Consider the following 16846-nt stretch of genomic DNA (forward strand, 5'->3'; position numbering starts at 1 on the left):
AGTGAATCCCGAAATGCCAAACTAAGACCAATGATAATTGTTGTTATTTGACCTTATAAAAAGACATTAAATACAGAAAAAATTTTTAAAAAGGCAATCTAGCCAATCCAAATTCTCTTCTTTCTGCTTTTCCCAGGGCTCTTCCTCAAATGCCAATCTATACAGAGTATTTGAAATCAATTTAAATCAACAAATATCTGCGGAGTGCAAAATACTTCATCACCTACCAATATGGCATCCCTGATGAAGAAAATGGGGGTGTTATTTCCAACAAGATCCCAATTTCCATCCTCCGTGTAAAATTTCACTGCAAACCCTCGAGGGTCACGAACTGTGTCAGCTGAGCCCGATTCTCCAGCTAGAAGATTCAAACAAGAAAAAGGAAGCCTCCACGAGAGTACTTTGCATCCAAGAAGCCTAAAGTCATAAAGAAACACTGGGATCTATCCTTTCCAATTCATTTTCTAGAAGTAAATTAGGTATTTAAGTGCCTGGGTTATTATTTCTACTACCCACCAGCTAACTCAGACTAAAAAGTAAACAAAAGAGTTAACTGAGAGAAATGAGAGAGTGTATGTAACAACAGCTGAAAAGATTATCTACTTAACATAAAAAGATAGCTTTGTTCAAACAAGTAATTTAAATTAAGGGAAGAGAATAATCATGAAGATTAAGGTAGTGAACAAAGAGAATAAGTGAGTGTCAAAATTATGAGGTTAATACTAAGAAAATGAGTCAAAACATAAATTCTTATTCTTACTTTCATTTACTTTTGCATTCCACAGTATTTTAAAAATGCACAAATTCATGCAGAAACAGAATTAATCAGGCATTGTGGTGTGTTGAGATGCAGTTTGATAGCTCTAACTCTTACTAGCTCTGTAACATGAGGAAAATCACTTACTCTCTCTGAAATAGAAAGAACCCCACCTTGAAAAGGACATCTACAGACTATAAACAATGTCAGTAAAGCACCAACCATGGATGGCATAGAGTTAATTCTCAATAAAGGGCAACTGTTATCATGGCTACTGAGTAAGATTCCCACTTCATGCAACCACTTGTAGGAAAAATTCTTTCCAAATGTCACAGAATTGCAGAGGCGGCCTCTGCATAAGTATGATTTCCTAAGACCTCAACAAACAGAATTATAAGTAACTTTCTACATGTCTTAAAATATTTTTTCTACTGTAAAACCTTGCTATCATTTGAAGAAGTGCTTGTTTTCTATTGTCTGGTAAGTTTTTTCTTGAAATTAAGATATAAATGCCCCACATAAGATACACGGTTGAGTTAAGCAACACCAGCAATGCAAACAGACCAACTTACCAACAGTGGAGAAGCGAACTGCAATGGGCGTCCTCTTTCCAATGTGCTCAAACACCTTCGCCTTGGAGTATCTGGTAATGTCATGCGTGACCTCAAAGTAGCCAAAAGCCCCTAAGGAAAAAGACACAGAAATCCTCATCACAAGACCGTCACTCAGGCCATCAGGCCCTCAATAGGCATCTGCATGAGAGAGAAACTGGTGGTTTAGCACTGGCCTTCTGGGAGCTTCCAAGATGATGGGAGAAGGGGATATAACCAAACACAAAATGATGAGAGCAAAATGCAAAGTCCTAGGTCACTTAGTGCTAAGCTGAGTGCTACACAGCTGGAGCCAAAGAGGAGGAGGAGATGGGTGGGATCAGAAGGAACGAGCCAAGGTTGCCGCAAGGACACAGGGCCTGAGAGGCCCCTGAAGTAGAGGCAGGACCTAGGAGAGAAAGAACAGGGTGGAGAGGAGGAGAAAACACAGGGAGAGAAGGATTGAGCACGTACAAAGGTTGCCACAGAGCCAAACAACAAAATGAACAGCACATCAAAATCATGAGGGAAAAGACACGCAAAAAAAGCTGGAGAAGATGGAAGAGCAAATAAAGAAATTGGGAAATCCTAACTGGGAGTCCAAGTAAGCAGCTAAAACAAAACAACTTCTTCCTTTCTATCAAGCTTTGTTTTTCCTATTGAGTTTTTAGCTTTCTTTTAAACACCACCCCCATCTTTTGTTTCTCTAATAAAAGCAAGATAAAAGCTTTACAAAAGTTTTCAACAAAAAGGAAAAATCACCACAAACCCACCACACTAACACAACCGTCATCGATTTTGCCCAGTTTATTCCAGTGTTTATCCAGTTAAGTGCACCATCTAAATCTAATTATAATTACAGTATGTCTGTGTCGGTATTTCCACATTTTTACTTCTTCACTAAACTGCAAGATGGACTAAAAGGAAGATTACTTTTATTTTCAGTAAAAAATATTTTATATATAATGTGAAATCCAGGGAAATAACCATCATTTAATTATTGACTCCTCTATTGACAGACATTTTTTCCCTTCCCCCTGGAATGGAGATTTGGCACTTCTATTAAAGGAGCTCTGATCCTTTGAGAAGTAATTTTTAACCCAGGTGTTATGAAACAGTCCTTTTACAACAAATGAACACAGTTCTCACCTGCTCCTTTGGCGTGCACGACTCTCTCAGGAATTCTCTCCCGGTCAAAGTGAGCCATTTCATCAGTGAAAACCACATCCTGAACAAGAAGGGGCCCGCGGGGCCCTGCTGTAAGAATATTGAGTTTGTCTCCTATCGGATTACCCGCTCCGGTGGTCAAGACATCAGGTTTCTAAGTGAACATGAGAGGAGAAGAGTGCAAGAGAGTCAGTACAATCACACACTTAATTTCTGCTATCACAGGGCACATCGTTTTGCATTTTTTATACCTTCTACCCAAACTCTTTACATTTCCTGTGTCAAAAGTACTGAAATACTTTTGAAATACAATTGCCTGAAATTTATAGTCAGGTCACAGAAATCCTAAGAAATCTGCTCTGAGCAGCAGGAAGATGGCTAAATAACTCGCCAGCTTGCTCCACCCCTGCTCCAGCTACAGCCGCCGGGCTCCACACAGGAAACCCCAGATACGGATCCTCCCAAACAGATCATATGTGCTGAACATGGAACGTCCAAACTAATAGTGAGACGATGGTCCCCACAGAAGCTATGCCTGTAAATGCTTTCCTCAATCTTATAAACTCTTCCTGACTGCTGCAGAGGTCAAGGCGGGTCAGCCTGTACAATGCATTCATTTCTCTCAAGCAGTGTGTACCAGCTATTTGCAACATCTCTTTTCAATTACAAAAAAAAAAAAAAAAAAGTCAGTGGCTTTTGTTGTCACTGATAATAAACAATTATTGGTAAGATGGATTATAGTACTCATTTTCTTTTAAACTTCCTTTATTAATTTATTTTATTTATTTATTTTTGGCTGCATTGGGTCTTCGTTGCTGTGCGCAGGCTTTCTCTAGTTGCGGCGAGCAGGGCTACTCTTCCTTGTGGTGTGCAGACCTCTCATTGCGGTGGCGTCTCTTGCTGCGGAGCACGGGATCTAGGCGCACAGGCTTCACTAGTTGTGGCGCATGGGCTCAGTAGTTGTGGCTCACGGGCTCTAGAGCGCAGGCTCAGTAGTTGTGGTGCACGGGCTTAGTTGCTCCGCAGCAAGTGGGATCTTCCCGGACCAGGGCTCGAACCCGTGTCCCCTGCACTGGCAGGCGGATCCTTAACCACTGCGCCACCAGGGAAGTCTCTATAGTATTAATTTTCTAAAGATGCCAAATGTCTCTGAGATGAGATAGGCTGTTTTACGGTAATAAAGAATTCGTTTTCATCCACCCAATTCTCCCATTTCCGTTACATCAGAAGCCTCCCAGCTGTCCCTTCTCTAGAGTGAGGACAGCACTTTTAAGCCTCACATGATTCTGGGCAGCTCCCAGCTGTGGTCACACTCTGCTTTTGACTACAGCCAACTGCCTCTCCCATGACCTCCCCTGGTCACTAGGAAATCAGGGGAGATGCAGAGCTAAGCCACCTCCAACTGGGTGGGTCCAACTCCCAGCCCTGCCAATTACCAGATGTGTGGCTACTAGCAAGTTACTTAGTATTTCTGAGGTTATTTTTCATCTGAAAAATGGACAAAAAATAACTACTTCCCAGGGTTAACACATGGATTAAGAGAACTGAATGTACACAAGATAAGGCCACACACCAGGCAAATACATGTTACTGCTGTACTGGCCATGAGAAAGTGACCTGATACCAGAAACAAAGCATCTCTGGCTTTATTTTTCTAGAAACCATGACAGATGTGTAGGTATCCATCTAGACTCTCTCGCCCTATCCCCTACCCATCCGGCAACAAACCCTTCCAAACTATATGAAAGTGTACGTGTCCAGTCTGCAGTTACCACCCAATCACACCACCCTCTTTTGAAGACACACATGCGCTAATAAGTGTGACACTGTATACGTGTTTAAAATCTAAACTAGAAAATGAATCAGAAAAAGAAAGAGTGAAATTGCACAACTTCACCTTTAGTTTAAACCTAAAATCTTGATTTTTCAACCTTGGCTGTCACTGGAATCACCTGGGAACTGTAAGGTTTTTTTTTAATTTATTTTATTTTATTTATTTTTGGCTGTGTTGGGTCTTCGTTGCTATGTGCAGGCTTTCTCTAGTTGGGGCGAGCGGGGGCTACTGTTCGTTGCGGTGTGCGGGCTTCTCACTGCAGTGGCTTCTCTTGCTGCGGAGCATGGGCTCTAGGCACGCAGGCTTCAGTAGTTGTGGCACGTGGGCTCAGTAGTTGTGGCACACGGTCTTAGTTGCTCCGCGGCATGTGGGATCTTCCCAGACAAGGGCTCGAACCCGTGTCCTCTGCATTGGCAGGCAGATTCTTAACCACTGTGCCACCAGGGAAGCCCACCTGGAACTTTTTAAAGCACTCGGATGCCTGGCCATCCCCCCTAGAAATTACTGATATAATTAGTCTAGGTGAGGCCCGGGCATCACTGCTATTTTTTCAAGCTCTCCAGGTGATTCCTAAGTGAGGCCGAGATTAACCACCACTAACCTAAAGCTTTTGGATGGTCTACAATTAAAATTGTAAAAAGTCTGAGTAAACTAAGTCTGTCCACCCTTTACATGCTCTTTTCATCATATAATCAAGGCACTAAAGGAAACCTAAAAATGGCAGAGGGGGGGTGGAGGGGAGGAACGTCCCATAAAGGAGAAGAGTATGAGGGAGAATACCAAGCTTAGTAAAAGGAAATGTAAACAGGTCAGAGTGTCATTTACTTTTCTGCATCCCTAATACAGGAAGGAGTTGCTGCTGAGAAACAAATGAGACCACACCACAAGACCCCTCCTCATGACCAGGTCAGTGTGATAAAGTCAAGAATAAAAACCATGCCCAAAGGAGGCAGATGCAGGGTAAGCCGGATGAGCGAATGAACGAGTGAAGAACTAAGAATGAGATGGTTTCGCCTGGTGACACTGAATGGAATCTTCGCTTGGCAATGCTGGAACGTTGCCACCACTGGGCCTCCCTCCCCCCAACGCAGGAATCTCCTCCACAACACCCACCCCCTGGAGGAATGAAACCTGGGTTTGTAAGTTACAAATGCAGCATTTGTCATCTCTTCTTATTCCCTGGTCTAATAGATCAATTGTTCTCACTTTTAACACCTTTCCTCACACATGCTAAGGGATATGTAATTTGCTTTTAAAACAAGTGTGGCAGGGAAAGCTTCAACATGGTCAGCAAGACAGAAGGGAGGCCAGTGGACAAAGACTAAGGAGGAAAAGATCCCCGACTTCAGGGGGTGCTTAGGGCAACATCAGATAAGAAAAACTGACTTCGAGCACAGATAAGAGTATTTACTAGATGAGAAGAAGGACTCAGTATGTTCGCTGAGATGGAGAGCTGAGATGGAGAGCGTTAATGCAATGACGCTTTACTGAAAGTGAGGGTGGAGCTGGGAAACGGACCTCGAAAGCAAATTTTTTTTTTTTTTTTTTTTTTTTTTTTTTGCGGTACGCGGGCCTCTCACTGCTGTGGCCTCTCCCGTTGCGGAGCACAGGCTCCGGACGCGCAGGCTCAGCGGCCACGGCTCACGGGCCCAGCCGCTCCACGGCATGTGGGATCCTCCCGGACCGGGGCACGAACCCGTGTCCCCTGCATCGGCAGGCAGACTCTCAACCACTGCGCCACCAGGGAAGCCCTCGAAAGCAAATTTTTAAAACTCTTCTGAAAAAAAGCTAGCTCCATGCAGCGAGCATTGTGATCAGCCCCAGTGTAGACACAATTTGTTTTTATTTTCGTTTGAGCCAAACTTCCAGGAGTCTCAAGCATTTAGAATAATTCTGAACTTGAAGCAGAAAGCAGTGAAAAGCAGCCCTCCAGGGCTGCAAGCAATGACAAAAATGTCCTGGAATGGCAAAACTGGGAAGATGATACCTGCTTATACGAGTACAGTCCGATGAAGCCACTCCCTGCACAAGCTGAGAAGGGCAGAGGTGACGGGGTGGGGGGTGGGGGTGGGGGTGGATAAGGGAGGGAAGAAGAGAAAAAATGAAAAGTCTACAAACAGCAAAGGGAGCAAGCATCTGGCAGCGACGATAAAAGCAACAGCGAGGCAGATTTCAGCCAGAGGCTGGGAGAGAAAGGGCTGGAGGGAAAAATAACTCAGAGCTTGTCTGCAGGTCAAGGACACAAAAAGCAGCCACAGCATACCTGGGTCACATCAGAAGTTCAACAGTCCCAAGGTGGACCCCTCTGCAGGCTGGATGGTGAGGGGGGCGGCGGCAGGTGGCAGGGGAGCGGGGCATGTGGATTTAGAGCAAGGGCCCCTCAGGCGACTCATCTCAACACTCACTCATTCACCAGCCAGGGTCCCTGTCCTCCCTGTCGCCACAGACCACAGAGGCTGGCAAGAAGCATCCCTGTGTCCTGCACACACAATGCTATGGGTCTGCAGTCTTGGAGGAGGGTGGACAGAGGGCTCCTGAGAGCAGTGAGTGCCAGGAAAACCATAATACAACCATGTCCTGTAGCCTGCGCCCCTGTTTTTCACAAGCATCAAACAAAAGAAACAATATCCCATGACGCAAGCTCTGGGCTTTCTCTAGGAATATGATGGAGTGTGGTTACTGCTGGTCCAAAGCTAATTAGAAAGGACAAACACAGAATCAATGCAGTTGACAGAACTGCATATGTTCTGTATATATTCCTCATTTCCCTCTGTAACTACCATTTCTCAAGCACCTGCCATACACAAGGCCTTATCCTAGCTACCTTCATTCAAGCCTCCCAAGAACCCAGTGAGATAAATGTCATTACTCCCATCTAATGGGTGATGCCACATGCTCAGAGAATTTAAGTAACTTTACACAGATTTCAACGTGGCAGCACACGCTTACCTGCAACATATAACAAGTATGGAAGGGCAAAGATGTACCTGCCTACTTGCTGATTATTGGGGGGTTTTTGTTTGTTTGTTTTTTAACTCAGTGCAAGGTCACTTTACAACTAGAATTTTTTTAAGACAGAAGAGCTTTTCTGTTGCTGGACAATTCTAAGAGCTCCCTCTCTAGAAAAGCAGCATCAGTACCTGTTAATGTGTTTACATCTTTCTGGCTGCCAATTCCTCATGACATTCATACATGCTTCTCCTGGACCGCTCTTCCTGCCCCGCCCATGCCACCCCATGAGCTGGGCCAAGGGCAACTTCTTGTGCCCCACAGAATAAATATTATAATTGTCTCTGTACTTCACAGTTTTTCCTCTCTAGACAGCACACTCCTTTTGCATCTATAGCCCTGACACCTGCCACAGTGCTCGGTTACCAACAAGTGCACAACCAATGCTGTGGATCCAACATGGGAATGAATTAAACTATGGACCAATATGAAATGGCCAAGAAGGATTATTTCTAAAAAGGAGGAGGATACAACAATAGTCTATGCCTCTCCCTGCACCTCCCCTCCAAAAAATAAAAGAGAAATATTTGAACTTATAACTTCATATTCTGATCAATCACCTTCAGACAAACTTCTTATAAAAACTGCTGCAGAAATTGGCAAAGAAGTACTTTGGCCTGGCTAAAAACTGGCACCATGATTAGAAAGAAGGACTCAAAGTTAAAGTAAGGGCTTCCCTGGTGGCGCAGTGGTTGAGAGTCCGCCTGCCGATTCAGGGGACACGGGTTCGTGCCCTGGTCCAGGAAGATCCTACATGCCGCCGTGTGGCTAGGCCCGTGCGCCATGGCCGCTGAGCCTGCGCAAAGTTAAAGTAAAATTCCACTTTGGCTTTGTTGTTTGTATTTTTTGGCTCAAACTAAGACACGGATGAAGAAATTTTCCTGGGAGGAGTCAGGTTGGCTTTCTCTGATGAAATATTTTATCAACCTAGCTTCCACTGATTAGTGCCCACTGCTGACACAATTTCCAAGAACTTGCTACCCATCTTAGTTTTCCTTTTTTAAATTGAAAAACAGTGGTCATGCAAACCATCCCCAACTTTCAATCCCAACAGAGTCATAACGACAGCTTCATTTTCCCAGAAATCAATACAGAATATACCTAGTATTTCGAGCAAATCACTGTCTATGACACACCCGTGTACAGAAAACCAAAGACAGTCCTGGTCCTCAGATTTCTTGGTGCTCCAGGCCTCTGTCCTGATCCAAAGAAGAGGGGAGACTTCCCCTGATGGGGCAGTTTGGGAAAGGGACCCAGGCCTACACAGGGCTCCACTCTCTCCCCTTTGGAAACCAATGGCTGCAGGCAGCAGCCACTCCTCTGGTCATCTTCAGAGCTGCCTAAACACAAGGGGTAAATAAATTCAGCTCAGGAGAGCCGTCTCAGCAGGCCCTCTTGGCCAAAACTCCTAAGCCACGTTCTCCAGTCAAGCCTCTACCGATAATAAAGGTGATTCTGGATTCCTCTCATGCCACCGACTCCCTGCTTCTCTGTCAGCTTAGGTGTGCAACGCGTACGTGAGAGGCCTAACCTACTAGATGCGCTCAAGCCTCAAAACAACAAACAGCAGCTTGCTCTGCGGGCGCTGTTCTAAACTCTTTACTCAGTGATCACATTTAATCCATCTCTCCGAGGTAAGGACTATAATAATCTCCATTACACAGAAGAGGAAACTGAGGCACCAAGAAGTTATACAACTTGCTCAAGGCCACCCACCTAGAATGGGACAGAAGCAGAATTTGAACCCAAGCAGACTGGCTCGAGGACTCAAATCTTACCCACACGCTATAGCACCTCTCAAAACAACATAGCTAACGTCTCCTGCACATATTCTTCAGGCTGGGTAATTGACATGTATTCATCTACACACACGTTTTAGATAAATGAATTCTCACAGCAATACTGCAAAGTAAGGAGAATTATTATTCCATTTTCAATATGGGAAACCAAAGAGGAGGGAGGTGAAGTAACCTGGCCGGTGGTCAAGCCTCAATCTGAACCCTGTCTGACTATAAAGCCTGACCCCTCACCTGACCCCCTTAAAGTTTAAGCCACATAAACTTCGTTTACAACCACCCTAGGGAGGAGAAAGACGGACTTAAGAGACATAACCAATGTAGTGTGTGAACGTTATTTGCATCTGACTTTGAACAAAGTGTTAAAAAAAGAGAGACGGACAGTGTCAGGGGTCCCCAAGACCACCCCGGGTTCAGTGATTCCCTAGGACTCACAGAACTTAGCATCTAGGCATACTCAGGCCGTTATTTATTACAGCATTTAAGTACAAAGCAAAATAAGCAAGGAGAAAAGGCACAATGAAGTCCAGAGGAAACCAGCACAAGCTTCCAAGAATCCTCTCCCAGAGTCATGCAAGACATGCCTAATTTCCCCAGCAAGCTGTGGCAACTCCCGTGAAACGCTGTCTCACAGGGAAGCTCGTTAGAGACTCGGCACCCAGGGTTTGTACTGTCAATGGGCATTTAGGTTGCTTCCATGACCTGGCTATTGTAAATAGTGTCTCATAGAGACACCCTCTGACTCCCGGAAGGAAAGCAGGTGTTCAGCATAAACCACACTGTTTGCACAAATGGCTTAGGCACTGGGAGCCACTCTTACCAGTTAGGGTGGTGGGAACCCTCCAGAAAGGCAAGGTCCAGATGCCAGCTAACCTTGCCAAGAGGCCTTTCTAAGGGCAGCAGTCTCAGGCCTGCATGGAAACTCTTTTCTGCACAGAGACAATCTGGGAAACTGATCATGCTACTTGGAAATGTGAGGATGTGAGGTATTACTGTTCATTTTGTAGATGTGACCACAGTATTATTAAAAAAAAGTCTTATCTTTTGGAGATATATCCTAAAATATTCACAGATAAAATGATACAGTGCCTGCTATTTGCTTCAAAAATGGGGTGGGGGGGAGTTGGTGGGATAGAAATTCATTATTGAAGCTGAGAGACAAGGCACTTGGAGGTTCGCTAAACTATCCTCCCTATTCAGTCCTGGTTTGAAATTTTCCACAATATAAAGTTTTGGGTTTGTTTGTTTGTTTTTCCATGAAGAATCAAAGAGAAATGTCTAAGAAGAGAAATGAGGGAGAAGTTGAAGCAAGGGAGAGGAATAGGGGACCGCATCATACATGAGTGGTAGCCCTGAGCAGGCAGACTCAGCACTGCACTCAAAATATACAACAGACCAGGTGATGAACGCTGGCTCCTGCCCAGACAGGGCTTACTGTCACTAGAAAAAGTGGAAAACCCTAACTTCCATGTAGGCCACTTACTCCTCAACTCTGGATTAAGTCTGATGTGCTTTTCATTTTCAGCATCAGAGAGTGACTCACCTCAATACCACATCACACTGAGGGGGTTTTCTAGCACACAATCAGTGAACTGACAACACTAGGAAATTTTTCTGACTGCCTGAAAGGCTGAAAACTACGCTTTCTGGGCTCTAAGTGGACACTTCATCACTGGGATATACTTCATTTTGTAAGTTGACTTCATCATGGTTAAGCCACTAAGGGTCTCAGTATAAGTCAAGAACAGTTGGTCATTCTAAGCTCAAGAGGCGAGAAGGAGTTTTCACTCTACTTTACTAATTGCCTAAGTTATTCTATACCATCTGCCTGGAGAACTGCCATTCAGTAAAATACTAAGTAATACATAATGGAAAAAGTGAAATCCAATAAATGTAAGAAAAGACCAAACTGTTTTTCATCAAGAACCAAATGGGTCCTGTTGGTACTAAACAAAGTATACTAAAGTATCACTGAAGTGACAACAGGCCATCTCAGCAGTGTGCTAACTGGTATGGGATACGGCCTTAGGCTGACAACAATACACTCACTGCTCAAGGAACAATAGGATCTCACAGGCGTAAGTGGCGCTGGGAAAACCGGACAGCTGCATGTAAAAGAATGAAATTAGAACACTCCCTAACACCATACACAAAAATAAACTCAAAATGGATTAAAGTCCTAAATGTAAGACCGGACACTATAAAACTCTTAGAGGAAAACACAGAAAGAACACTCTTTGACATAAATCACAGCAAGATCTTTTTTGACTTGCCTCCTAGAGTAATGGAAATAAAAACAAAAATAAACAAATAGGACCTAATGAAACTTAAAAGCTTTTGCACAACAAAGGAAACCATAAACAAGATGAAAAGAAAACCCACAGAATGGGAGAAAATATTTGCAAAAGAATGAACGGGCAAAGGATTAATCTCCAAAATATATAAACAGCTCATGAAGCTCAATATTAAAAAAACAACCCAATCAAAAAATGGGCAGAAGATCTAAATAGACATTTCTCCAAAGAAGACATACAGATGGCCAAGAGGCACATGAAAAGATGCTCAACATCACTAATTATTAGAGGAATGCAAATCAAAATGCATTGATGCAATGAGGTATCACCTCACACCAGTTAGAATGGGCATCATCAGAAAATCTAGAAACAACAAATGCTGGAGAGGGTGTGGAGAAAAGGGAACCCTCTTGCACTGTTGGTGGGAATGTAAATTGATACAGCCACTATGGAGAGCAGTATGGAGGTTCCTTAAAAAACTAAAAATAGAATTATCATATGACCCAGCAATCCCACTACTGGGCATCTATCCAGAGAAAACCATAATTCAAAAAGACACATGCACCCCAGTGTTCATTGCACCACTATTTACAATAGCCAGGTCATGGAAGCAACCTAAATGCCCATTGACAGACGAATGGATGAAGAAGATGTGGTACATATATACAGTGGAATACTCCTCAGCCACAGAAAGGAATGAAACTGGGTCATTTGTAGAGACGTGGATGGACCTAGAGACCATCATACAGAGTGAAGTAAGTCAGAAAGAGAAAAACAAATATCGTACATTAACACATATATGTGGAATCTAGAATAATCGTACAGATGAACCAGTTTGCAAGGTAGAAACAGAGACACAGATGTAGAGAACAAACGTATGAACACCAAGGGGGGAAAGTGGAGGGGGTGTGGTGAGATGAATTGGGAGATTGGGATTGACATATATACACCCATATGTATAAAATAGATAACTAATAAGAACCTGCTCTATAAAAAAATAAATAAAATTAAATAAAATAAAAAAGATCTCACAGGCAAGCAAAGAACTGCCTGTCCTTGAACTGCATGGGGGAAAGAGGAGCAAATGCCTGAAGAAAATAAAAAATTATTCCAAGGATTCCAGGGAAGAAAACTAGTGGGTAGTGTTTTTTCTTGTTTAATTAATTAATTTATTTATTTATGGTTCGTTGGGTCTTCCTTGCTGCGCACAGGCTTTCTCTAGTTGTGGCAAGCAGGGGCTACTCTTCGTTGCAGTGCACGGGCTTCTCGTTGTGGTGGCTTCTCTTGTTGTGGAGCACAGGCTCTAGGCGTGCGGGCTTCAGTAGTTGTGGTTTGCGGGCTCTGGAGCGCAGGCTCAGTAGCAGTGGCACACGGGTTTAGTTGTTCCGTGACATGTGGGATCTTCCCAGACCAGGGCTTGAACCTGTATTCCCTGCACTGGCAGGCAGATTCTTAACACTGCGCCACCAGGGAAGTCCCTAGTGGGTAGTTTATTTTGTTCTTTTTTTTTTATCGGTAGATATTAATCCAATTTATCAGTAATCACTTTTTTTAAAGTAGGTCTGGATGGACTCCATTGACTGTGGTTTTTAAAAAAAATTTTATTGAAATATAGTTGATTTATAATATTGTGTTAGTTTCAGGTATACAGCGAAGTGATTCATATATATATATATATATATATATATATATATATATATATATATATATATACAGCACCTGGCCCATACATGACTGTACTTAAAATATGGGCTATGAATTAAGGATAATAAGACAAACAATCCAATGTTTTAAAGGACAAAAGATTTGAACAGATACATCAAAGAAATATATACCAATGGTCAAATAAGCATATGAAAAGATGCTCAGCATCACTGGTCATCAGAGCAATGCAAATACCACTTCCTACCCACCAGAACGGCTTAAATTAAAAGAATGACAATACCAAAAGATGGCAGGATGTGGAGCAACTGGAACTCTCAAACTCAGTTGATGGAACTGTAAAATGGTACAACTGCATTGGAAAAAGGCTTACGAGTTTCTCACACGACATTCAATTACCTTATTCACTTACCCAGCAATTCTACTCATAGGTATGTTTTAAAAGAAATAAAAGCATATGTGTACAAAAAGATTTATATAAGATTCTTTATAGAACCTTTATTCATAACAGCCACACACTGGGAATAGCCCAGGTGCCCAGCAACCGGATAAACATGTGGTGGTCTAATCATACAATGGAATACTACTCGGCAATAAAAGAACCATGGATACATGCCATGACGTGAATGAATTCTAAAACATTTTTTTAAATCTTAAAACATATTTGCTGAATGAAAGCAGCATTACACAAAAAGTACATAAATCGATGGTTAAAAAAGAAAATCAACATGGTTGCCTGAGGCAAGACTGCAGGGGTTGCAGGAAAAGACTGGAAACAGCATGAGGGAACATTCCAGGGTAATGAGAATCTTCTGTACCTTAATAAAGGAACCAGATGCACAGGTGTTTATATTTATCAAAAAGCAGAGAATGGTGCACTTAATATTTGTATATTTCCTTGTATATAAATTTTGCCTTAAAAACATAAATAAGCATTGAATTCTGTTAATTTGCATGCTTACTGTTTAGGGGTCAAGTCTGCTGATGTCTACAACTTATTCTGAAATGCACCTCCAAAAAACAGGTTAAAAGATGTATGAAGGGACAGACAGATGGAATAACATGTAATAAAAAAATATACAGCAAAAAAAAAATGTGGTGGATATATGGGCATACACTACACAGTTCTTCCCACTTTTCTGAATGTTTGAAAATTTTCAAAAGAAAGCACTGAAAAATTACAAAGGCCATGTGACATATGCAAAATTCCATTCAGTGGGGGGAGTCACCTCAAAGAAATAAGCAGTTTTCACTCAGAGCAGCTCAAGTAAGAAACAACAAGACATCAATGTGACTGCCAATCAGGACAATGTAAACAGTGCACTGAGATGCATGGGCAGAGGAGACAGCAGTATTTCAACTAAAAGTACCCAAATTATAGATGTGCTTTGCAAGCCAGCTGTTTCTCACATGGGTGACCAGGTAGGGTAAATCACCAGCGAGGTCATAATGACTTAAAAACAGTTAATGATTCTCCCAAACAGTGAAGAGGCAAGCTAGTCTCAGGGGAGTCCTTTAAAGAGAATAAATTTTGTTTTATGAAAAACTCACTACATTGTCCATATTTTTTTCAGTTCACCAAGTATTCATGAAAACCTCCATGTGAACAAGGATGCAGCAACCACTGGGTATGGAGAGAGTCCTGGCTCCAAGAAGCTGAGTTCTAACCTTGACCCTGCCACTAACTAGCCACCTGTCCTTGATTGATAAGATGCTAAGTCTCTCTGGGTCACTTTGACTAAGAACTCATGAAAAACTAAATACCCTAGTAGCATATAAGGAGCAAAATGATAAATTTTCCAGGCTCTTAGAAGAGAATGGCAGCCTTCTCACAAACAGGGAACTATAAGGCAATCCATGGGAACTCAGCATTAATACTAGTTCATTAACACTAACCTGGTTTTAAGAAAGAGCGCTAGACATGACTCTAGTCCTCTCTCTGCCATTAACCAGCCACCATGGGAACTGGGCAAGTCCCTCAGACTCTCTGGGCCAATTTGACAAAAGAAGACTCAAAACAGAAGTGCAGAAACTAACACAGTATTGTGAAGCAATTATACTCCAATAAAGATCTATTAAAAAAAAAAATAAATGCTCTCATCCCATCCAACCTTCTCAGACATGCCCTCCAAGGCTCTGCACCCCAGGGTACAGGCCAGGAATGCCTGGCCCACCACCACTGGGCTGAAATCCTACTCATCTTTAAAGCACTTGTTCAGATGTCACCTGCTTTGGGAAGCCTGCCAGCCCAGTTGGTCACTCCCTGTACACTCTGCAATTAACCTATATTAGCGCCCTCACCACGTTGGATGGTAATCATTTGTTTATCTGTCTTGTCTCCCAGACTGGACTTGGAGCTTCTGTGTGGTGCAATTCTGGCCTCATTGGAATTTGTACCACTCACCCAGCACTGTTCCTAGCACATGCTGGCACTCAAAGCATATGTGTAAATAAGCGCATTAATTTATCACTAAGGTCACTTCTAGCTCTAAAATGCTAGACTTGATGTTTTTAAGTGCAAAAGAAATCATGGGTGTAAAAATCTTTTTATTTAGTTGTTTAATGCTGTGTGTACGGTGCTGCGGACGTCGACATGATAAAACACGGTTCCTGTCCCCCTGGTACCCCACAAATATGAAACCTGGTAGTCACTGAGCAAGGGCAAAGCTAGAGCCTGTTCCGACTTCCCCCCTCACTTCCTTTCCTGCAGCTGCAGCTCTCTGCCTCTTTCCACATGAGCCTTCACTCCTGCCTCAAGCTGCGACCTCTGTCCCACCTGGCAAAAGCGCAAAATTATAAGCCAACCACCCGCGACCTGCGGCCCACGACAAATCCTGCACACACACACACACACACGCACACACACACACACCACACACACACACACCCACACACACACACACACACACACACACACACACACACCCGCCCGTTATCTTGGTACAGCCCTACCGAACCGCCGCGCTGGAGAAGCAGGGGCGGTTACTCGCGGACACCTAGCTTTCTGCGCGGACCGTAAGGCCGTCTCAGAGAGCGCAGGGTGTACCTGCACGGCTCGCTGCTCCTTCCAGAGCTTCATCTGGTCGCTAGCTGGATCCCGGCTGTCCGCCATTATGCCTGGCGCTGCAAAACGCTGCAGGGTACCTCTACTCTCGCGTCTCCAGCCCCGCGGCTAAAATTGGCTACTTCAGACTCCGCCCCTCAGCTCCAGCCCTTGTCCCGCCCCCCTTGGAGGGACCGCCTCCTGATTGGCCGCTCGAGCGCCAGGCGGGATGGGATTGGAAACCAAATAGGGGCGGGGCTGGAACTCGGAGGGGAGAAGTTGAGGAGAGGTTGGGGAGGGGTTGGTAAAGGTGGAGAGACCCGCGGCTCAGACCCCCTAACCTCGGGATTAAGGAACCTAGGGCCGGGGCCCCGAGTACCGGGACGTGACTCTCTCCTCGGTTTATCAGCATCCTTCAGGTTGCCCTGGGACGCAGCGGTTGGTGGACTGCCAGTTTTGTTGAGGGAAAGCTTAGGTCCTAATGGGTGCGGCTTTGAACTCTGTAAATATGCTCTCAGCTCTTAAAAAAAAAAGAAATTCTGGGTTGAGTTCATCTGTGCAAAATGAAGTTTTGTCATGTTCTAATGTTAATATTGTTTACAACTGAAGGATTGATGGAATTTGGAATAAATGCATACACTGATTCTGCATTTAAGTATGACCAGTAGTCACACTCTCAAATGTTGCATTATTT

General features: G+C 43.6%; 1 protein-coding gene across 1 annotated transcript in view; it reads right to left on the reverse strand.

Annotated features, from left to right (window-relative positions):
• CAT (catalase) overlaps positions 1-16315 on the reverse strand; it is a 37374-nt gene extending 21059 nt beyond the window's left edge. The window contains exons 1-4 of the mRNA XM_004263991.2: positions 16156-16315; positions 2497-2668; positions 1330-1440; positions 228-358 (exon numbers count right to left, since the gene is read on the reverse strand). Coding sequence (XP_004264039.1) covers positions 228-358; positions 1330-1440; positions 2497-2668; positions 16156-16221 — 480 coding nt within the window. The 5' untranslated portion in view covers positions 16222-16315. The remainder of the gene's footprint in view (positions 1-227; positions 359-1329; positions 1441-2496; positions 2669-16155) is intronic.
• Positions 16316-16846: the final 531 nt, after the last annotated feature.

The sequence above is a fragment of the Orcinus orca genome, chromosome 8 (genome assembly GCF_937001465.1).
Source record: "Orcinus orca chromosome 8, mOrcOrc1.1, whole genome shotgun sequence".
Taxonomy (NCBI): Eukaryota; Metazoa; Chordata; class Mammalia; order Artiodactyla; family Delphinidae; genus Orcinus; species Orcinus orca.